Here is a 24,358-nt window from a genome sequence, read left to right on the forward strand (position 1 = left end):
GTGCTTCTGGGAAAAGGTCCGTGATGTCTACCACCAGACTAAGCCGAAAGGGGCCCGGAAGCGCAAATATACAATGCTCCATGCTCACTTTGGCCGAGTCGACGCACAGGTCAAAAAATTTTGCGGCATCTACTCGGCCGAAGCGGCGAACTACCAAAGCGGAGCTGCGGGCGCCGACATTCTGAGGGCGGCTTTGCGCGTCTTCTACCAGGACACTGGTCTACAGTTCAAATATGTTGATATTTGGCAGCTCGTCAAGGACGAGGAAAGGTGGGCCGGCGGTGTCCGCTCGAGCTCGGGCTCAACCTCAAAGCGCACGAAGCACACGGCGAGCGGCCACTACTCGTCTGGTGACACCGGTGAGGCCAGCGAGGGTACACCGCAGGTGTTTGGGGGTACTGGGGATCCAACGCCCGACGAATACGGGGGATCCAGCCGTGGGCGCCGTCGGCCGCAAGGGACGAAGGCGGCGAAGACGGCTAGAGCGAGGAAGGGCCGAGGCGAATCAAGCCAGTCGGCCTCGGGATCGGGCTCGCGGGGAGGCTCGGACACACTTACGGTGGCGTACATGACCGCCACAATGGCGGACACTTCCCGCTTCTCGTACGCCCAATTCACGGCCTGGTGGAACGAAATTGTGTATATGGCAACACAACTTGGCCTTCCGACTCCCCCTCAACCTCGACCGCCTCCGGAGGATGATTCGCCGGCGGAGTAGTTTTTTTATTTTCCCACGTTTAATTGTGTGTTTTTTATTTTGTGTTTTTTATGTTTTTAGGATTTTAATTGTGTGCTTTTTTATTTTTTTAAGTTTAAGTTTAATTTTTTTTAATGTTGTGTGTTTTTTAATAAAGTGTGTTTGTTTTTTATTAAAGTGTGTTTATTTAAATTGAATTGGGTTGGAAATAAAAAAAATGAAATTGAATGAATAGTAATTTAAGGAAACGGTTAAGGAACGATTAAGGAACGAAGGGTTGCAGGTTCCGTTCCTTAGTTAAGGAATGAAGTAAAAAAGTACAGTGGGGCCCTCAAATAGTGGTTTAAGGAACGGTATAAGAACGGTATAGGAACAGCGTTGTGGATGGCCTTAGCATCATGGCTGAAGAAAGAAGCAATGCAATGAGCATATTTATAGACTTTTGCTCTAGCATTTTCTCGTTTCCTACATACATGCACCGTTCAATTAACTTTACGAAAACTAATTTAATTTTTTTAATTCTACGACTTGAGTGGGACCGCGGGAGTATCACTTTATCATTACTTAAATTTGAAATCTAAAAACTAAGCTTGCAATTGGCATATTTATAGACTACACGTATATTTGTTTTGAAGTTTTCATCCTAATTTTTTCCTCTTCTAGAATTTTCTACTTTTTTTTTTCATATATACTATTGTATTTATTCCTAGATATTTTTAATTATAAATTATCTTCAATTTTTTATTACAAAATCAGGCTTAATTGATCCCCTTTTTTTTGAAAAAAAAAAATTTGTTGATAAAGTAGGTTCCAAAAGAATAAATATTTAAGAAGGTTTCCTCTCACATATATTCTGCCTCTTCAATGTTATAAAACATATGCTTCAAATATAATAACAAAAGCTCTTTCAAAACTGTCTTTTTATATTATTATAGATTATAGATCATAGAGATGGTACCAAAAATACTAAATTATAAATAAACAATTATTCATGGACAGATGAAGTATATATTGAATTAGCTTCTCCACTAATAAATAGCTAGAGTGTTGGGAGAGAAAAAAAAATAGGAGAGATAAGTGTAAGGAAGAAGATAGACAAGAATAAGACAAAAAGGACATTTTCAACCAAAATAAGCTAAAAACAGACTTGAAACAATATTATGCCTCATGTCCACTAATAAGTATAGCATATGCAGAAGTAAAACATCATATAAAAATTCCACAACTAAGGGGTATGAAGAACAACAATAAAACCCCAATGCTCATATTTTCTTCTTTCTTCGTGAGATGACACACGATCATTATTTTGCTCTGTCTTCTTTGGAGAGCAGAAAAAATAAATATATGCAAATGTAAAAGATCATTACAAGAAGCTTCCTGCGAAGTTGTAAATTAAGTCCAACAATCGAGGTTAGAGGAGTTCATTCGAGATTTGCGATGACAGCATCCACAACTTCCTGGGTGGTGCTGACGCCGCCAAGATCCTTTGTCCGGTATTTACCTTCTAATATGACACGCTTCACTGCAGTTTCTAGCCGGTCAGCGAATGAAGGGAATTGCAAATGTCTTAGCATCATTGCTGAAGAAAGCAGCAATGCTACCGGGTTTGCCTTCTTTTGCTCTAGCAATTTCTCATTTCCCACATTTCCCGCAGAAGCACCTTGCTCGAAAATGGCATGATCAGCTCCTACATTCCCTAATAGAATCACAACACCACCTATTATCACCCGTGCTCTATTTCACACAGTGCATGATCAACGGTAAACATAAGACGTAAGTGAAGTGCCCACGAGCACCATCAATATGTCAAATCAGATTCATAAGTTCTGAAAATGCCCTCCCTAATTGCAACATGTCTCTCATTCCCATACATAATTTTCAGCATTCGATGGGAGAAAATTCAAAATTTACTGATAATGCGTACCTCCAGGCATGACACCAGTACCACCAGCAATACCAGCAGCTACATTGGAGACCAAGTTCCCGTAGAGATTTGGAGTCACCTACAATTAAAAATGCAGATTAAGAAGCTGCAGCCAGAAGACCTTAATGCAAGTGAAGGATAGATTGGGATTATGCATATACAAAAAAAATTCAAGACGAAAATATAACACGTTGATCATAAACCATACATTTGAATTTTGAAGGGTACATTTTGACCCCACAACCCTAAATCTTATTTCTAAACAAAGAACCATGGAAAGTAAGATTGAGTTTCAAGATTCCTTCCAACTTAGTTACATGAAACAAAAGCAGAAACAAAAATGAAAGATAAATAATAGAAACACAAAATTCCTGCACGGCTCTCTTTGAGAGAAGCTTGGGTGAAAAGAACTAAGGATAAAGGCTTATAAATTACTCCCTCCGTCCCAAGGTAAATGTCACACTTTCCTTTTTGCTTTGTCCCACAAAAGATGTCACATTTCTTCTTTTAGAAAAAGTTCCCTCTCAGATCAATTATAAAATTATATTTTCTCTCACCACTTAACACACAAAATAACATCTTCTAAAATCACGTGTCATCTCCCAAGTGTGACATCTACCTTGGGACGGAGGGGGTACTATAGAGGGTCCAAGTTGTATGCACTACCGTCTTATTAAATGTCTCCTTTAAGATACACCTTCATGGGAAAGTGAAACCAAGCATCTCGACTTCAAGTTCATATTTCAAATGGAAATTATTACCTAATCTTGCAAGAAAAAAAGGGCATCTCATCTTTGTAAATGTTGAAATGAAAATTTCATGCTTCATATTTGAACCAGGAAAAATATGAATCCACACAGCTTATGCGACTCACGTTGCAATTCAAGTACCATATGAGCCGAAGTGATTGTCCAAGAAACTGAAAAACAGAAAACTTTAGTTCCTTACCATAACGTCAAACTGCTCTGGCTTGGAAACGAGTTGCATGGAGCAGTTATCCACAATCATCTCATTGTACTGGATACTAGGGTACTTGCTAGCAATCTCGCGACAGGATTCCAAAAACAAACCATCTGCAAGTTTCATGATATTTGCTTTATGCACAGCAGTCACCTTCTTGCGGTTGTTCAGATACGCATACTCAAACGCATACTTTGCAATTCGCTCAGAACAGAACTTTGTTATCACCTATCATTTTGAGATAAATCAGAACGATAGATTTTTTTTCCAGTGATCATCTTAAGCATGCACATTCATAAAAAGGTTGCAAACGCAACAAAAAAAGTGGCTAGAAAAAGGATTTTAAAGTCGTATATTCCAAACGAACGGCCAAAAATGCTAACACGTGGGGCAAATTTTACAATCTGAGATGATACTGGACATAAAAAAATGAAACATTACTTGCATCAGCAAAAATATGCAGACCACCAACTCTTAGTTTATACGACCATCATCTGAGCTCGGAACTAGATTCTAACTATCCAGAAAATAAGTGTTACTTGTGTAAGAACTACTAAGTAGCACAACATTGATTCTAACACTATGTGAACAAAATTCAATTTCTACATTCACTTAAGGGAACATATATTAGAAAATTATCCATACGATCATAAAATCCAATCCGATCTGTCTTCTACCAAGTAAAAAAAATGGACATTTCAAAGCTATTTCCTAAATTCAGCAAATTGCATCAACAAAAGAAATGAACATAACAAAAAATTCAATAAAAAAACACCTTCAAGCTCTCAACGACTCCAGGAACAACCTCGTGCTCGAGGCCGGCATACTCTCCCTCCGTGTTCTCCCGGATCACAACAATATCCACATTCTGGTGGCGCGTGGGGAGCCCCTTGAGGTTAAAGCAGTGCACCAGCGAAGCGTAGAGATCGAGCTCCTTCCTCAGCATCACATTCAGCGAGCTCACGCCTCCACCGACCGGCGTCTTCAGCCCGCCCTTGAGGCACACCTTGTTCTTCTTAATCGACTCGATCAGCTCCGGCGGCACCGTCTTCATGTCGCCGTGGACGTCGTATTTCTCGAAGTAGACCGGCGCGTGCATAGCCTCCATCACCCGCTCCACGGCGCCGGTGACGAGCGGGCCGACGCCGTCGCCGGGGATCAGCGTGACGGGGCGCGGGGTTCCGTCGCCGGGTCGGGGCATGTACGTCACGGATCGGGTGGATCCGGCGCCGGAGAGGAGGTTTTTGAAGATTGGAAGAGTTCGCCTAGACATCTTCAGTGATGGAGAGATTCAAATCTGTGTAATTAGGGTTTGAACTGGGGGAATTGGGGGTGACTGCGGTGACGAAGGTTCGTCAAGTCAATCAAGCTGGAGAAAAAGAGGAGAGGAGAGGAGAGAAGGAGGAGAGAGAATTTTCCCTTTTTAGCTCTGAAGCTAAGGTAATTTTAATTAAGTTAATTAATAAATTAATGACAACTTTCCTTTAAAAGATGTACTGTATAACTTTTTGTTAAAATTTTAAAATAATGAGATAAAATAAAATGGAGAATATTCAATAGGTTAGGCCTTTGTCATATCATAGTGACTCTATTATTAAATACTAGTTATTCTTTGTTATTAATAATGCAAGAGAGAGATCTTAGGCCATCCACAACGCTGTTCCTATACCGTTCCTATACCGTTCCTTAAACCACTATTTGAGGGCCCCACTGTACTTTTTTACTCCATTCCTTAACTAAGGAACGGAACCTGCAACCCTCCGTTCCTTAACCGTTCCTTAACCGTTCCTTAAATTACTATTCATTCTATTTCAATTTTATTTTTATTTCCAACTAAATTAAATTAAATAAACACACTTTATTAAAAAACAAACATACTTTATTAAAAAACAAACATACTTTATTAAAAAACACACAATATTAAAAAAAATTACAACTTAAACTTAAAAAAATTAAAAAAAACACACAATTCAAATCCTAAAAAAATAAAAAACACACAATAAAAAACACACAATTAAACGTGGGAAAATAAAAAAACTACTCCGCCGGCGAATCATCCTCCGGAGGCGGTCGAGGTTTAGGGGGAGGGGGAAGACCAAGTAGTCCTGCCATATGCACAATTCCGTTCCACCAGGCCGTGTATTGGGCGTACGAGAAGCGGGAAGTGACCAAGTAGACATCACGGACCTTTTCCCAGAAGCACTTGGCGGCTTGTTGGTTGCCGACGATGGGATCATATGAGACGGTGAGCCAGGCGGTGTACACCGCCTTTGTTTCTTCGTTGGTGTAGGGATGCCGGCCCAGATCCTCCGGCTCCTCCTCCTCATCCTCCTCGGGTGCCTCAGACGCAGCCCTGTAGCTTCCACCGCCTCGGCCTCCTCCCTGAGTGGGTTCAACGGGGATATCCTCCCGAATCTGGGACAAACCCTGGGAAAGCCGCGAGCCGGAGCCTCGAGCGTAGGCATCCACATCGAAAGTGGGTGGTTGGTACCCACCCGGCGTCGCCGACCCCTGCGTGCCCGGCGTCGATGACCCAGAACCACCAAGTGTGTTGTACATGGTCTCCCAATCGCCGAACGCGTTGAGATCCCACCCTCCGGCGCCGCCACCACCGTAATTGCCGTCGCCGGACATTTTTTGAAGAGATAGAATATGAAAATTGGAGAGAAATTGATGTTGATGTAGGAAGAATAGATATGTAGTTGTGTATAAAATGAATGAATTAGGTGTATTTATAGAATAAGAAAATAAAAATAAAAATTAAAAAAATTAAGAAAAAGTTAAAAAAAACGGTAATGTTACCGTTTAAAAAAATTTTTTTTTTTTTTAAAATTCGATTTTTATAAAAAAAAAATAATTATTGCGTCATTGCTGACGTGTCCCACTCGCGGGCCGGCGAGTGGGAAGCACGCACGCACGGGGATCGGCCACGTCGCCCAGGCGCGTGGCGGCTTGTTCCGTGCCGCGTTACGTGCCGTCGGCACCCGGCACGGAATGGGAACGGGACGGGAGCGGAATGCAGCGCCGCAACGCGTTCCGCGGCGAAACCGTTCCGGCGGAACGGCACGCGGAACGGTTTCGGCACGCGTTGCGGGTGCTCTTATATACCCTGCGATTAATTATCTTTAATTTTCCTTAATTTAATTTTTAATACATTAATTTTATTATATCTCATGCTCAAAAGAAATATACATCAACTATAATGAAACACTGAAGAGTATAATAAATGGAAAAATTGTTGACAAAATTCAAATTAAATCAAATTTTTGTGTGTGTCATAATTTTAATCAACTGAAAAGACCATGATCGCATTATTCCACACACTTTTATTTGAGCAAAATTGGACTCCCTCCGTTCCCGAAAAGTATGAACTATTTTCTTTTTAATATGTCCCTGAAAAGTATGAATTTTCTAATTTTGAAAACTCATTTATCTTACTCCCATTTTTTACTATTACTAATATTTTAGAAACTTTTTCTTTCCATCACTGTTTTACTTTTTCAATTATGCATTAAAATTTATACCAAACTAAATGTTCATATTTTTCAAGAATGAAATGAGTATATACTCTTACCGTCAAACTTTGGGTTTATATTTTTGTCAAAACATTTAAATATAGAATATAATCAATTTGACAATACATTTAACATTTATTCAGTCACATAGTCAATTTGAGATACATATGTGTCACATCAACAATAACTAACGCAGGTGAGCGGAATATTTCTGGCATGGGATATTACGGGCAATCCATGCAAGTCAGAGTAACTACGCACGTGGGAGTGGATAGGTGCGTTTCGCCTCCTTCACCTCCCGCCCGATTGATTTTGTTGTTGCTACAGTTGTGGCATGAGGATATCATCCGCCTGATAACTAGAGTGCACCCGAGGCTGTCTAGGCCGCTCCCTCGCCATCTCGATCTCTTCGAGTGTCTCGAAAATCTCCTGTTTTTTGACTCAATCTCCATCAAACACCATGCCAAATCCACATTTAGATGCCCTGTGGCAACACATTCCGGAGCAGCATAGCCCGTACCTTCCTATCACCTTGTGGCAACATACTCCAGAGCAGCATAGCTTGGCGTGGTACAACTGATCAGACAAGAAACATCTGATTATGTTATATGATAAACATGAGAATTCATCTTAAAAAACTAGTCTGTCATGAGCGAGTTATTTTTTGTCTACAAAATTTACATCAATTGTGAAGACAACTGATTTTTTTGCCTAAATACCCGATGGCATGCTTCCTCTCTTGGCATGGACACTCCTCTTCACAGAGTCCTCTCCAACCACCGTATCGCTCCAGAAGTTTCTAGTAGCCGCCCGAAGCTCCGAGAACTTAAAAGATCCTCAAATTAGTGGGAGGGTTCTCATCATCAACAGCCTTACTACCCCAGCAGATTCCCATCTCTCCTGCCTCCATCAAAATGCAATCTTTCATCAATTGTTAATGCACACCTTATTAGAAAGTGGACTTCAATTTTAGTTGGATAAATTAATAAGAGACTACTCTAAATATAAGAAGGATACAATATTTGAAATGCCATCCTATACAAATAATGAATGAGATAAATTATGTTAAGATGGAACAATATTAGGTGGGTCAACAGTGTAATTTCCATGCACACTCTACATTATGATGATTATTTCAATACGACTTATTACGAATATTATTCTAAAATATACATGAAAATAATGCACTCTCTTTATGAAATGTACTTTTATAGCTTTCAAATTCCAAATCATTCAGTCATATATTTTCATATTCACACCAAAACTAATCTACAATCTAATGATTTAATAATTGTGAAGTAATAATGGTCGGCGGTTGAATGCAATTAGTATTTATTTAATTGATAATTATTGTGAATTGGAATTCAATTACTAATTATAATTGAAATATAATTAAGATGAACGTATAATTTAATCAAGCGGATTTTAAACAATATATAAAATAAAAAAAGATATGTTACCGTATATGTGCACAAAAGGAATAGAAATACGTATGTGGAGTCAATGATTTGATACGTAAAATCATAATAACAGTAGTAATTAAGTTGGTAACATACTTCTCAAAACTAATCTAGTCAAATTTAGACTTATGCTGCACTCTCAAAATCACCTGAAAAACCATGAAATTTAACATTGTTAGCAATTATTCCACAAATTCTGATTTGAGTGAAATTGTATTTGACGTGAAAGCTAAAATTTGGGCTTATATCTTCGCTAAAATCTTCGTATTCAAAATATAATCAATTTGACAATACATATAACATTTGCTCATCACACATATCAATTTGATATATATATATATAATATATGTGTCGCATCACTTTGTTGAATAATCAATTTTGTTGCTCATTTGCTAGCTAAATTTTCTTCTACTAATATTTATGATCCGGTTAATTCGATAACAAATTAAGAGCGCTCTCACCACGTGCATAGTTATGCGCGTGGTGGGAGTTGATAGACACGTTTAGATTCCTTCCTCGGTTGATTTTGGTGACGATACTGTTGCAGCACACTCCTATCATCCGCTCGATAACTAGAGTGCACCCGAGGTTGCCTAGGCCGTTCCCTCGCCATCTCGATCTCTTCGAGCGTCTGAACAATCTCCTGCATCGAGGGCCGGTTTTTTTGCTCACTCTCAACACAATTGAGGGCAAGTTGGGCTATCTTTAATGCTGATCTTGAAGGATATCTCCCCTCCAAATGTGAATCCATAACACTCTTCAACTTCCTCCTCTCCTGCAGACTCGGCTTTATCCAATCCACCAGATTGTGTTGCTTAGCCGGGCGGTTGGTGTCGAGAGCACGTAGCCCCGTCAGCATCTCCACCAACACTACGCCAAATCCATAGACGTCGCTTTTCACATATAAATGCCCCGTGGCAACATATTCCGGGGCAGCATAGCCGTACGTCCCCATTACTTGTGTCGAAACATGAGACTTGCTCGCAGTTGGCCCCATTCTTGCCAGCCCGAAATCAGATAGCTTGGCGTGGTACGACTGATCAGACAAGAAACATTTGATTATGTTACAGGTGAAACATGAGAACTCATCCTTAAAAACTAAGTCTGCCATGAGATAGAGTCCATTCAGTCTATAAAATTCACACCAGTTGTGAAGACAACTGATGATGTGGGATATTAGAGTCGGTAACAAAATACCTGGTCGAGCAAGATGTTGGAGGCCTTGAAGTCTCGGTAGATGACCTTTTTATCGGAAGCGTGCAAGAATGCGAGGCCTCTGGCTGCTCCGATCAGTATCTTCAGCCGCGTATCCCACGGCAGCGGCTGGACAGCAGCACCCCCTAAATCATCATATTCATCGACACCACTTTTTCAATTAATTGTTACAATCACAAAGCTACAATAAGTGGAAGGAAGGAATGAATGAATATGAATCTCTTACTTCCAAATAGATGATTTTCAAGGCTGCCTTTCTGCATGAATTCATACACAAGCAGCAGTTCTTTCTCATCCCAACAGTATCCTAACAGCTTAACAAGATTCCGATGCGACAATTTCCCGAGAAAATTAACCTCCGACTGCACACACACATATGTATAGAATCAACACATCATCGCAAATGAAAACAAACAAATATCTACTTAAAAGAGAACTGGAACAACAATATAAATTTCATGACATACTCCACTTATATTGAATTTTCGAAGGAAATGCTTCTATCATTTGACAGTAACTGACCTAAGGCCAAAGCAAAAAATAAAGATTGATCCAACAATATACCTGAGCACAAATATTTCAATCCCTCTCTATCCTATCAAATAAGAACCGGAACCATATAGGCTTCTATCATGATACAAGAGCGGGTCGCGACGATAAACTGAAACTTTAAGTTGCCTAACAAAATATTTTGCTAAAACAAAAAAGAAAATGATGGACCAAACAACAACATATCAAGGCCTAAAAAGTCCAACCCCTCCAAAGCTCGAGAGAACTAAAATAACTATTTAAACGCGATAGCCCACTCCACTTATAATCAACTTTTTAAACGGAATTGATCTAACAATATATCTGAACTGAAACAAAATGAATGACTAACCCAACAGCATATATGAGTTTAAGTACGTACTCGAGTTACGATTTTGACAAATGAAAACAAACTATCCCACATCGATGCAAACAAACCTGCCATTCCTCAAATCCCTGAACGCTCTCAGGATTGAGCTTCTTAACCGCAACGACCGTCGATCCGCTCTTCGAGTCGAGCCACCCTTTGTACACCTTCCCGAACCCGCCCTCCCCGACCACCGTATCGTTCCGGAAGTTTCTAGTAGCCGCCTTAAGCTCCGCGAACGTGAAAATCCTCAAACTATGGTGCGGCAGCATCTGCGGACTCTGGGCCGGGCTCGCCCCCCAGAATCCGCTGCTGCCGCTCCACGCCAACGTCGTGTCCGTCGTCGGCGCCGTTGAAGAGCAGAGCTCCCCTGTGGCGGGAGGGCTCCGATCATCAGAAGGCTTAGAGCTCCAGCAGATTCCCATCAAAATGCAAAATTTGATCAATTCTCAATCAATCCACTTTGTTTAAATTTATTGATCATTGGTCTGTGGCAGAATGTTGGATTTTGGGGTATTTATGAGGTGAGGTCAAAGATTTCGGACTTTGAATATCGCAGCCATTTCTTGAAGGTGTCCCCACCATTGTTGGAGGGAAGCCTAAGGTTGTTAGATTTTGTGAATAAGCCAAAAACAGTTGTAAATCGTTCTCACTTTCAAAAGTCAAAGCTTAGGACAGAATCCACCTTCCGTCCACCACGAATTTGAAAATTTTCAATTTTTTAAAATTTCTATGTTTGATTGGTATAGATTATGGTATCGAACGTGATTATTCTCTATGCTAATTTGTAGATATATCGAGGAATGAGATAGCTGGCTTAAGAATTTAGAAGGTTTAGTTTGTCTTTTTGTAAACAAGGAGAGAATTATTATTTAAATCAAACGGAATTCTTTACCAGTCTCGTAACTTTCACGTTATATGAATTAGATATATCAATTTTATTACAATTTGCAAATTTCCTTTAAAACTATTAATTTATTGGTTGTGGCGTGGACGGTGAATGTTTTGACGAACCCAAATCTTTGGCTCTTCAAAACGTTATGGTCTAAGTAGACATGAAAAGATGTTGTTTACGTCATTCACGTCTGGATTTTAAAACTTCGTTGTTTTGGTTAGCAACTTTAGTTCATGAATGTGGTTCGTTACTCATCTATGCGAGAAAACAAATCATGGTTCACAACTCTCAAATCGCTAATTCAGACTTTTTTATGAGACTGTATATAATCATTATGTTTTAATGTAATTAGGCTGACTACTAAAAATTAGTGACATTTTTCTGTTAAGAAAAAATGAAAATGTAGTTTAAGCATCAAGGGACATTGTGTACTTATAATTTAAGTATGTTTATCTTTATTTTTTTTAAATACGAAATGTTCACATTATGAACTGCATTTAGGGGTGAGATCCATAATGCACTAACTTATTCAACTCACTTTTCTTTACATTTCTTAAAACTCGTGCACACATTAAATGTGACACTTAATGTGGGACGGAGGTAGTAATTAGTAAATAAATTAGCCCAGCTCTTGAAGCTCAAAATGGCTAAACCTAATTTTAAAAATGCTTTAAATAATAAATAGGATATTCGGGTATTATCCGATACCCATTCGGGTTACCCGATACCCGATTTATCTTAAATTTCAATACTCAATCCCATAAAATTGGACATTGAGTATCCAATATCCAACGAATATCGGGTTGTGTACGGGTAAATCCAATACCTGATATCCGTATTCCGACCCCTAATTGCATTTATGATGTATTTTCCAAAATTTATGTGTTTTCGCGTGTAGTTCTCTGATCATCATTGACTTTGCTAGATATATAGACAAGTGTCCACGATCCAATAATCAGCACCAAAAAATAGGCAATATATGTTTCACACTTTAATTTTTCATTCCAAAATAATGTTTAATAATCAGAGGTACATAAGGATCAACTACGTAAATGGGCACCTAGTCCTTTATTAATAATAATAATTTTTAAATATAATAATAATAATAATAACAATAATATTATTATTATGTACTCCACATGTTACAAACTTACAACACCATTACTCATTTCGTACGTGACCAGAAACATGTGATTTGGAAAGTCAAATTACATAAGAAAATTATATTATAGTATATACCTTTATCTATACTGAAACTAATTGTTAATTTTAAGAACTTATAAATTTTAATGCACACTGTATTAGAAAGTGGACTTTAATTTTAACATTGATAAAAATGATTAAGAGAGTACTATAAATATGAGAAGGATCGGATACATTTAAAAAAAAATAATGTCATCCTATTATAATAATGAATGAGATAAATAATATTAAGGTGGAACAATATTAGGTGGGTCTACAGTATAAATTCCACATTCTACATCCTGATGATTAATTCAAAAAATATAAAACAATAATGCACTTTCTTTATTAAATGTACTTAGAGCATGCACAACGGTGAGCAGGACGGCGTCCGTCCGTCCGTCCGTCCGTGCCAGCGGCACGGAGACGCTGTCCGGCGCTGCGCTCGCGCCGCTGGCACAGCGCTGCTCGATGCATCGAGCACGTCCGTGCCAGCGAGCAGGTGATATGGCAGGCGCGGATTGGCCAACGGCTTAGCCGTTGGCAATTTTGATTTTTTTTAAAATCAGTTTTTAATTGAAAAACTGATTAAAAATAAATAAATAAAAAGTATTTTCCCACTTCCCAAAAAAATATATCCATTTTCTACCCACTTTTAAATTTTTTTTCATTTTCTTTCCCCAAAAATACACATTTTCATCTATAAATACCCCACTTTCACACAAAAAAATTCACACCACACTACACAATTCTCATCTACATTCTCTCATTTTCATTCTCATCTACATTCTCTCATCTCCATTCTCAATCTTTCTTCCACTCCTACAACATAACAATGTCCGGTCACGGCGATCACCCCCGGGCTCCCACGGTTGAAACCCCGATTGGTTCGGTTCACAACCATTTCCTAGTCTGGAAACAGAATATCCGGCCCCTCCTCAAACCCAAAGTTCGGTAGTTCTGGGTGACTACCGGCCTTACCCGATCGACGACCAAGATGCCCCCGAAGGGCAATACGGGTGGTCACCAGAGCCTAAAGCGAGGTCCAGCGGCCCCTCCCAAACTCCGACTCCTCCTACTCACGGTGTCCGCACACCGTACACTCCGGGGGAGATGGAGCAATTGTTCAAGGCGTTCTTGTCAATCTCCGAAAATCCGGAGGTTGGCACGAACCAATCCGGCGATCATTATTGGTGGCGCATCTGTCGCCGGTACAATGAAAACCGGCCGGCTGGAATAATCGAGTGCAACGAGAGTATGGTGCGCAATGACATATACAGAGCCAACGAAGAAATCCAAAAGTTCCAGGGGTATTACCTCGAGGAAGAGCGGTCGGCGGGGAGCGGCCGGAGCGAGGTCGACATCATCAGTTCCGCCTTGTCGACCTACCAATCCATGAACTACAAGCCGTTCAAGTACCTCAACATTTGAGAGGCGTAACATCCTCCTCTAGCGGCTCCTCCAAACGGTCAAGGTCGGTAACCTTATCCGACGCCGGCTCCGAAGACGTGGCTAGCCAACTTGCCGGAGCTAACTTGGGTAGCCCCGACGCCGGCCCGAGCGGTTCCCAACGCCGACCGCAAGGAAGGAAGAAAACGGCGGCCAACCGCCGTCGCGCCGCGACTCCATCCGGCGATGCTCCAGAACCCACTCCCGTTCCCTATGCACCACCTACACCCCCCACCAACTCGTTGTGGGCGATTTTGGCCCAACTCAATATGGCCGATAGGTCAACTATGACCCCGCACAACTTCGATCGCATGAGGCCATGATATTGGGTCTCCAAAAATAATTGGGGGTAGTGCCGTCGGATGAATAGTCTTCCACGGGGGTATTTTTAGCCTTTAATTATGTAATTTTTAATTTTTAGGAGTTTAATTATGTAATTTTTAATTTGTAGGAGTTTAAGTATGTAATTTTTAATTTTTAGGATTTTAATTATGTAAATTTTATTTTATTTGTAATTTGTAATATTATTTCGGTTTTTTTAATGAATTTTAATATTATGGAAATGTTTTTATTTAAATTGAATAATAGAATGGTGGGACCCTTGTGCTCGTCCTTGCGGAAGAGCACGGCTGTGGGTGTTGTGCTCTTGCCTAAGAGCAGGCAGAAAAAGTGGGGCCGGGCCTACAACCATGCTTGTTGGCAAGAGCACGGTCGTGGATGCTCTTATAGCTTTCAAATTCTTAATCATTCAGTATATATTTTCCTGATCCGCGTGTTTCGTCGTCTGTTTTGTTGGGATATTGTTGTTTGTATTTTTTTTTATTTGGTTTTTGCAGTTTCACTTTTGGAGAATTTTTGCTCGCCTTGTGTTGGCTTAAGCCTTTTTTCGATTAATAAAAAACAATCTAAAGTTTTGATCATTGTGAATTAATAATGGTTGGCGGCGGAATGCAATTAGGAGTATTTTGATATTTGTGAATTAAAATTCAATACCTATTTATAATTAATTAAAATATAATTAAGATGAATATATAATTTAAATGAATTGGTTATAATTTTTAAAAATATAATAAAATAAAAAAGACATGAGACCGTGCATGTACACAAAAGGAATACAAAAGAACATACTTTGTAGTACAAAAGCAGTTAACTAATAACCGAAAACACAACAAAAAGAACAAGGAAAGGTCATAGAAAAACACATATTCCAGATCATCTGTCAACCGACTCAACCCACAAGAGAGGAGTGGTTCTACAACAACACTAAGAGCAGGCGCAGCGGTGGCGTCCGTCGCCACCGCTGTCCGCGCCGCTGGCACGGACGCCATCCGCCGCCGCTGCGCTCGCGCCGCTGGTAGTGTTGCCCACGGTTCACGAACCGGTGGTTCCGGTTCGGAACCGCCGGTTCCGGTTCGGTCGAAGGCGGAACCGGAACCGAACCGTGAGGCTATTTCACGGTTCCGGTTCCGGTTCCGGTTCGAAAACCGGCGGTTCCGGTTCCGGTTCGGAACTGGCGGTTTCGCGGTTCGGTTGTATTTTTTTTTAATTTGAAATTTGGATTTATACAACAAATTGGAACAAGACAATGTATACTTCAAATAGAAATACGGCGAATAAGGAAGAAATGATATCTATTTTATTGAGTTTGAGTTGTAACGGACAACGATACATTACAATTTACAATATGTATACAAGTATACAACATACAATAATGTAATATAAATTTGAAATTTGGACTTATACAATAAATTGGAACAAGAGTACAAGACAATGGATAATTTAAATTGAAATAAGACGAAGAAGGTGAAAATGATATCAATTTTATTGAATTTGAGTTGTAACGGACAACGATACATTACAATTTACAATACATATACAAGTATACAACATACAATAATGTAATATAAATTTGAAATTTGGACTTATACAATAAATTGGAACAAGACAATGGATAATTTAAATTGAAATAAGACGAATAAGATGAAAATGATATCAATTTTATTGAATTTGTGTTGTAACGGACAACGATACATTACAATTTACAATACATATACAAGTATACAACATACAACAATGTAATATAATTTACAAATAAAAAAACATGAAATGGAGGGAAAAATGGAAGAACTACGGGAACAAGTATAAGTGTATAACAATGCGTAATAAGAGTAGCACTTGAGTAATTAAATGGAAGCACAATAGCACAAATGAGAAATTGGAGACAAAGAGAGAGAATTGGGAGATTGAAGAGAGAAACTCTTATTAACATAAGAGTGTGGTGAATGTAAATGAGAATAGAGGGGGGTATTTATAGATTAAAAACTGAGGGTAAATGGAAGAATTTAATTTCAAATTTATATTACATTATTGTATGTTGTATACTTGTATATGTATTGTAAATTGTAATGTATCGTTGTCCGTTACAACTCAAATTCAATAAAATTGATATCATTTTCACCTTCTTCGTCTTATTTCAATTTAAATTATCCATTGTCTTGTACTCTTGTTCCAATTTATTGTATAAGTCCAAATTTCAAATTTATATTACATTATTGTATGTTGTATACTTGTATATGTATTGTAAATTGTAATGTATCGTTGTCCGTTACAACTCAAATTCAATAAAATTGATATCATTTTCATCATATTCGTCTTATTTCAATTTAAATTATCCATTATCTTGTTCCAATTTATTGTATAAGTCCAAATTTCAAATTTATATTACATTATTGTATGTTGTATACTTGTATACATATTGTAAATTGTAATGTATCGTTGTCCGTTACAACTTACAACTCAAACTCAATAAAATAGATATCATTTCTTCCTTATTCGCCGTATTTCTATTTGAATTATACATTGTCTTGTTCCAATTTGTTGTATAAATCCAAATTTCAAATTAAAAAAAAATACAACCGAACCGCGAAACCGCCGGTTCCGAACCGGAACCGCCTAAACCGCCGGAAAATCCGGCGGTTTTGGCGGAAAACCGCCGGAACCGCCGGTTTTCATGGTTAACCGCCGGTTTCCGGTCCAAAAACCGCCGGAACCGGCCGGTTTTGCCGCTGAAAAGCTGCCGCCGTCAGCCCCATCCCTGACGCCTTGATTTACGCGCCCGAACCGGCGGTTCCGAACCGTCCCGAACCGCCGGTTCGGTGACGGTTCCGGTTCGAAAAATCATGAACCTGAACCGGACCGCGACCCGAATTGCGACGGTTCCGGTTCGGAAAAATTACGACGGTTCCGGTTCGGAACCGGAACCGGTGGGCATCTCTAGCCGCTGGCACGGCGCTGCTCGATGTATCGAGCACGTCCGTGCCAGCGGACGCACACGTGGCGCGCTCCCATTCGTCAACGGCGTAGCCGTTGCATTTAAACGTTTTTTATTTTTTTAAAAAAAATTGGTTTTTTATTAAAAAAAAACCGATAAAAAAAAATTCAATTCCCCAAAAAAATATATCCGTTTATAACCGTTTTTTTACACCTTTTTAATTTTTTTTTCATTTTTTTTACCCCAAAAATACACACTTTCATCTATAAATACCCTCAATTTCACCCAAAAAATTCACATCAAACTACACAACTCTCATCATCATTCTCCAATATCCATTCTCATCTCCATTCTCTCATATCCATTTTCATCTTCATTCTCTCATACCCTACAACATCACTATGTCCGGCCAAGACGATAACCCTTCGGGCTCCCACGGTTGGAACCCCGAATGGTTCGGTTCACAACCGTTTCCTAGTCCGGAAACGGAATATTCGGCCCCTCCTCAAACCCAAGATTCGGCCGTTCCGGGTGGCTACCGTCCATACCCAATCGACGACCAAGGTGCCTCCGAAGGGCGCTACGGGTGGACACCGGAGCGTAGGCCTCGCGCCCTTTCCCAAATGCCGACTCGTCCATCTCGCGCCGGTGTCCGCACACAGTACTCACCGGCGGAGATGGAAAGATTGTTCAAGGCGTACTTGGAAATCTCCGAAGATGCGGTGGTTGGAACGAACCAATCCGGCGATCACTTTTGGTGGCGCGTCTCTAGCCGGTACAATGCAAACCGGGCGTCGGGAACGATCGAGCGCAACGAGAGTATGGTGCGCAACTGCATCGGCCGAGCCAACGAAGAAATTGGCAAGTTCAACGGCTATTTCATCCAGGAGTCCCGGAATGTCGGGAGTGGTCGAAGCGAGGTCGACATCATCACCGCCGCGCTGAGCACCTACCAATCCATGAACGGTAAATCGTTTAAATATCTTAACGTTTGGCAGGAGACGCGGACGCACCCGAAGTATAAGGGAGGCATAACATCCTCCTCTAGCGGCTCCTCCAAACGATCAAGGTCGGTAGCCTTATCCGACTCCGGCTCGGAAGAAGTGGCTAGCCAACTCGCCGGAGCTAACTTGGGTAGCCCCGACGCCGGACCGAACGGTTCCCAACGCCGCCCCCAAGGAAGGAAGAAGGCGGCGGCCAACCGTCGTCGCGGCTCGACTCCCGAAGCCACTCCCGAAGCCGCTCCCGCTCCCTATGTGCCACCTCCACCCCCGAACAACTCACTGTGGATGCTCTTAAGCCAACTCAATATGGCCGATAGGTCATCTATGACCCCCACGCAACTTGAAACACACGAGACCATGATAAAAGGTCTCCAAAAACAATTGGGGTTGATCCCGCCGGATGCGTAGTCTTATTAGGAGTTTAATTATGTAATTTTTAATTTTTAGGATTTTAATTATGTAATTTTTAATTTTAAGGAGTTTAATTATGTAATTTTTAATTTTTAGGATTTTAATTATGTATTTTTTCATTTTATTTGTAATTTGTAATATTTATTGTGGTTTTTAAATGGATTTTAATATTATGGAAATGTTTTGTTTAATTGAATTTTATATTAATTGTGCTCGTCCTTGCGGAAGAGCACAGTTGTGGGTGTTGTGCTCTTGCCAGAGAGCAGGCATGAATAGTACCGCCCGGGCCCACAATCGTGCCGCTGGCAAGAGCACGGTTGTGGATGCTCTAAGTCGTAAGACAAGTCCCAAGCAACTAAAACATAAGAGCATCCACGTCCGTGCTCTTACCAGCAAGCACGGATATGGGCCCGGCCCCACTTTTTCTAACTGCTCTTAGGCAAGAGCACAACACCCACATCTGTGCTCTTCCGCAAGGACGAGCACAAGGGTCCCACCATTCTATTATTCAATTTAAATAAAAACATTTCCACAAAATTAAAATTCATTAAAAATACCCGGAATAATATTACATATTACAATAAAACTAAAAAATACATAATTAAATTCCTAAAAAATAAAAATTGCATAATTAAAATCCTAAAAATTAAAAATTACATAATTAAAATCCTAAAAAATGAAAATTACATAATTAAACTTCTAAAAAATAAAAATTACACAATTTAAGCGTAAAAATTACATCCGGGTAAGACTAGTCATCATCCGGTAACACCCCCAACGTTCTTTGGAGACCTCGTATCATCGCCACATGCGATCGAAGTTGCTTGGGGGTCATATTTGACCTATCGGCCAAATTGAGTTGGGCCAAAACCCCCACAACGAGTTGGTGGAGGGTTGAGGTGGCACATAGGGAGCGGGAACGGGAACGGGTTCGGGATCGGGGGCGGATGGAGTCGCGGCGCGACGGCGGTTGGCCGCCGCCTTCTTCCTTCCTTGCGGTCGGCGTTGGGAACCGCTCGGGCCGGCGTCGGGGCTACTCAAGTTAGCTCCGGCAAGTTGGCTATCCACGTCTTCGGAGCCGGCGTCGGATAGGGATACCGACCTTGACCGTTTGGAGGAGCCGCTAGAGGAGAATGTTACGCCTCCCCTATACTTCGGATGCGACCGCGTCTCCTGCCAAATGTTGAGGTACTTGAACGGCTTGTAGTTCATGGATTGGTAGGTCGACAAGGCGGAACTGATGATGTCGACCTCGCTCCGACCGCTCCCCGTCGGCCGACCGCTCTTCCTGGAGGTAATACCCCTGGAACTTTTGGATTTCTTCGTTGGCTCTGTATATGGCGTTGCGCACCATACTCTCGTTGCGCTCGATTGTTCCAGCCGGCCGGTTTTCATTGTACTGGCGACAGATGCGCCACCAATAATGATCGCCAGATTGGTTCGTGCCAACCTCCGGATCTTCGGAGATTGACAAAAACGCTTTGAACTATTGCTCCATCTCCGCCGGAGTGTACGGTGTGCGGACACCTCGAGTAGGAGGAGTCGGAGTTTGGGAGGGGCCGCTCGACCTCGCTCTAGGCTCGGGTGTCCACCCGTATTGCCCTTCGGGGGCATCTTGGTCGGCGATCGGCTAAGGCCGGTAGCCACTCGGGGGTTCCAACCGTGGGAGCCGGGGGGTGATCGCCGTGGCCGGACATTGTTATGTTGTATGAGTGGAAGAAAGATTGAGAATTGAGAATGGAAATGAGAGAATGTAGATGAGAATTGTGTGGTGTGGTGTAAATTTTGGGGTGTGAAAGTGGGGGTATTTATAGATGAAAATGTGTATTTTTGGAGGGAAAGAATTGAAAAATAAATTAAAAGTGGGTAGAAAACGGATATCATTTTTTGGGAAGTGGGAAAATATTTTTTTTATTTTTAATGGGATTTTTTAATTAAAATCCGATTTAAAAAAAATTAGTCGTTGGCCAATCACCGCCTGCCACGTATGCTGCTCGCTGGCATGGACGTGCTCGATGCATCGAGCAGCGCCGTGCCAGCGGCAAGAGCGCAGCGGCGGACAGCGGTGCCGCGCCGCTGGCAAGGATGGACGGACGAGCTGCTGCTCGCCGATGTGGATGCTCTAACATACGACAAATGTATACAACTATCGAGAATTTAAATGTGTCCTATTCTACCCTGCTCGTTAGTGGATGCTCTAACATACGATAAATATATACAGTTATCGAGAATTTAAATGTGTCATATTCTACCCTAGTCGTTAGCTACTAGGAAATTTTGAAATGATGGGTATTTAGTTAATTTAAAAACTCGAATCCAATTTTTGAAAATGATTAGCATATAATGTGATGAAAGTGTCAAATAATCATAGTTTAAATTCAAGTCCATTTGATGAGACCGTCGTGCCGTCGCCCGTCGTACCCCTTGGAACGCACGGTTGCGCTATCTTATTTATTTTCATCAGCATTAATAATAGTAATATTTTTAAACTTCAAAATTTTGACTAAACAATTTTTTTCTGTTCCGTTAGGAGAATGACTTAACAAATTATATTCTCCTATATAGATTATTTTATTAGATTCTAGTCTCTAGACATCAAGGTTTGACTTATCCTCATAATGATCAATTATCATATAAGTCTCCCTTTTTATGTTAGAACATTTTTTTGGTCTATAACTAAAATAAATTTCATCAATGACAGATTCAGCAAACAAATTCAAGAGATCGGTCAAGAAAGTCGTCGCTGGCTGGCATTGGAAGACAAAAGCTATTTGACGATCATAGTTGAATATCTGTATAGTTGAGGCAAAGCCAATCAGCCGAATTTATAAATTTATTTATTGTTACTCATATTCATATGTGGAGAAAATTCACAACTTACAAGTATGGAAACATGGTATTGAAAGTTTTAGCTATAGTCAATAAATGCGAGGTAAACATTTTTGCGCATTTTCAAAAACAAAAAGTGACAAAAAAATAACTTTCTTGATATGTGATAATCATGTATTTATGTAACATTCTCCTAGTCCCGACTAAAGTAATGCATTTTGTTTTGGAAAGGAAATCGTGCATTGCAATGTTCTATCTCATGCATCACAAATCAACTTATGAAATGTAAAAAATATAAATTTTTAGTTATTGTTACTAATGTTTTGTACCGATGGATCTTTTGTTAGACCAATGGTGTTTAGCTAATGGGATAGTATTAAGCAAAATCTGAATCCTAATTTTTATAGTTGCAACCCCAAATTTATACAAATACGTTCATAGTTGTTTTTATAATGCAACCCCTATATTTTGTACTGGTGGATTTTAGCCATGTCTGACGACGTATACACGAGTTCCATTTTTCGAATCTATCATTTGCGGTTCACGATGGAGCCCTCCGGCCCTTCCCCCTCTTGCGCATGCAAGCCGTCCCACCGTGGCACCTATTCATCCGTCTTACAAGATCTTGGTCCATTTAGATTGTTTGTACCTTGTCTTAGGTATTAAAAATATCTATACATAGAGGCAAACCCAACATTAGTTTTTTGGGGCCTAACAAACCAACCTATGGTCTTATCATGATCGGCTGCATGTGCAATTTAATTTTTAGACTTAATTACAACTACTTTCCTATGTTGAATCATACAAGATATTTTTCTACATAGTACTATTAAAGAAAATAGTATAAGATCATATTTTGCTTTTGAATGTCTTCGGTGGTCGATCTTTTTGTACCCCACCGAAACGCAATAAAAAAAATGGATTGAGTTAACAATATACTGCTCCCTCCGTCCCATAGTAATTGTCACTCTTATTATGGGCATGTAGCCTAAGAAACGAAAAACTCAGTAAACCCATTCAGCTAAAATATCGGTATTAAATCCGAAACTCCCAGCATATGGCATGTAGCCTAAGAAACGAAAAACTCAGTTACATTAATTATAATCACTATGTCCCACTCAAGATGGCCACATTCTTGAGTGACACGAGATTTTAGAAATTGTTGTTAGTTGGAATAAAGTAGAGAGTAAAAAGATAGTTGAGAATATTTTAATGAAAAAGATGAAGTTATTTTCAAAATTAGAAAGTTGTCATCTTGATTGGAATAAAAAAAAAAAAAAAGGTGGTTATCTTGAATAGGACGGGGAGCATAATCTCCATTTATAAAGACTAAATATTAATAAGAGTTCTTTTCTTAACTTTATCCCTCTTTGTCTTTTGCGAAATTATAAGGTGTAACTTACTAATTATAAAGATGTAAGGATTCCAACAAAATGATTCTTGGGATAGCAACATAGCATACGTTAAATAAGACCAATTGAGTAATTAACAACCAAAAGTTGTGTTTGATCATACAGCAAAAATTGACAAAAACTATAGTTTTTTTAAACAAAAGGGTTAATCAATAGCATTGGGGCCCACACAAGCTTTGAGAACTGGGCTCCAAACCCACTGCACCAAAAACTTCCTCCCATTCCGGCCGTTCAAATTGAACGTCCGGCCACCGGAATCCCTCATCACCTCCCCCATATACCCTCCGCCGCCTCCGCTCCCGTACAGCCCCTCGCAGAGGTCCCCGATCTCCGTGGGCGCCGTGGGGTCCTCCCCCGCGTACCACGCGTTCACGAGCGGGTTCGAGGCCAGCTCGGCCAGCTCGTGCGCGATCACGCTGATCATCCCGTCCACCCCCGGGTCCCCGTTGGGGGGCCGCAGCGCCCCCGGCCCCCCTCCGGCCATGTACCCGGGGACGGCGAACGGGTAAGCGCAGACCTCGGGGCACTGGGCCCCAGAGTTCCCGACCCACGCGTACGGGAGCGTGTAACCGACCTCGGATGGGAACGTGAAGTAGTGGAACCCGCAGACCGCGCGGCAGAAGTCCTGCATCGCGACGTCGGAGGCCGTGAGGACGAGGAAGACGCCGCTCCGGTGGTCGACGGCGAAGCCTCCGGCACCACCACCGGCGGCGGCGATGATGGATTGGATGGAGAGGCGGGTGAGGGATTTTCCGTGGGAGTAGCGGTGGTCGGAGAATTCGCCGGAGATGAGGAGGCGGGAGGAGATGTTGGCGGAGGTTTGGTCGGAGTAGAGGGAGAGGGTGCGCCACCACTGGGAGACGGAGGGGGAGGGGGAGGAGGGGTGAGAGATGGAGAGGAGGAAGTCTTTGATGAGGAGGCGGTGGGAGGGGGACCAGCGGCCGTACCAGATGAGGTAGAGGTTGATCGGAGAGGAGAGGATGGGGCCCATGTGGTACCGGAGATTCACGAGGTTGGAGGAGCCTTCGAATCTTTTGGAGGCGGAGATTCCGCGGGGGGGAATCTTGGGGTTGAAGGAGTTTAAGTTGAGGGGCTGTTTTGTGGCATTGTGGGAGTGGGCGGCGGCGATTAGTGAGGTGAGGAAGAGTAAGTGTATGAGCATGGCGGAGGAATTGGGGCGGTGGCGGTGGCGGTGGCGGTGGCTGATAAAGTGGGTAGTGAGCGAGCGAATTTGAGTTT

General features: G+C 41.1%; 3 protein-coding genes across 3 annotated transcripts; all 3 read right to left on the bottom strand.

Moving 5' to 3' along the window:
• Window positions 1-1,799: 1,799 nt before the first annotated feature.
• Window positions 1,800-5,021, bottom strand: LOC121748542 (isocitrate dehydrogenase [NAD] regulatory subunit 1, mitochondrial-like). The gene is made up of 4 exons (XM_042142967.1): window positions 4,357-5,021; window positions 3,570-3,809; window positions 2,622-2,700; window positions 1,800-2,393 (listed from the first exon to the last, which is right to left on the bottom strand). Exons 1-4 carry the CDS (start codon window positions 4,852-4,854, stop codon window positions 2,119-2,121), a joined length of 1,092 nt encoding a protein of 363 aa, XP_041998901.1. The 5' UTR covers window positions 4,855-5,021; the 3' UTR covers window positions 1,800-2,118.
• A 3,846-nt stretch (window positions 5,022-8,867) lies between these two features.
• Window positions 8,868-11,133, bottom strand: LOC121747060 (probable serine/threonine-protein kinase PIX13). Its single transcript, XM_042141042.1, has 4 exons — window positions 10,738-11,133; window positions 9,998-10,133; window positions 9,754-9,896; window positions 8,868-9,592 (listed from the first exon to the last, which is right to left on the bottom strand). Exons 1-4 carry the CDS (start codon window positions 11,089-11,091, stop codon window positions 9,029-9,031), a joined length of 1,197 nt encoding a protein of 398 aa, XP_041996976.1. The 5' UTR covers window positions 11,092-11,133; the 3' UTR covers window positions 8,868-9,028.
• Window positions 11,134-23,147: 12,014 nt separating this feature from the next.
• Window positions 23,148-24,358, bottom strand: LOC121749604 (protein EXORDIUM-like 5). The gene has a single exon (XM_042144177.1). It carries the CDS (start codon window positions 24,279-24,281, stop codon window positions 23,265-23,267), a length of 1,017 nt encoding a protein of 338 aa, XP_042000111.1. The 5' UTR covers window positions 24,282-24,358; the 3' UTR covers window positions 23,148-23,264.

The sequence above is a fragment of the Salvia splendens genome, chromosome 9 (assembly GCF_004379255.2).
Source record: "Salvia splendens isolate huo1 chromosome 9, SspV2, whole genome shotgun sequence".
Lineage (NCBI taxonomy): Eukaryota > Viridiplantae > Streptophyta > Magnoliopsida > Lamiales > Lamiaceae > Salvia > Salvia splendens.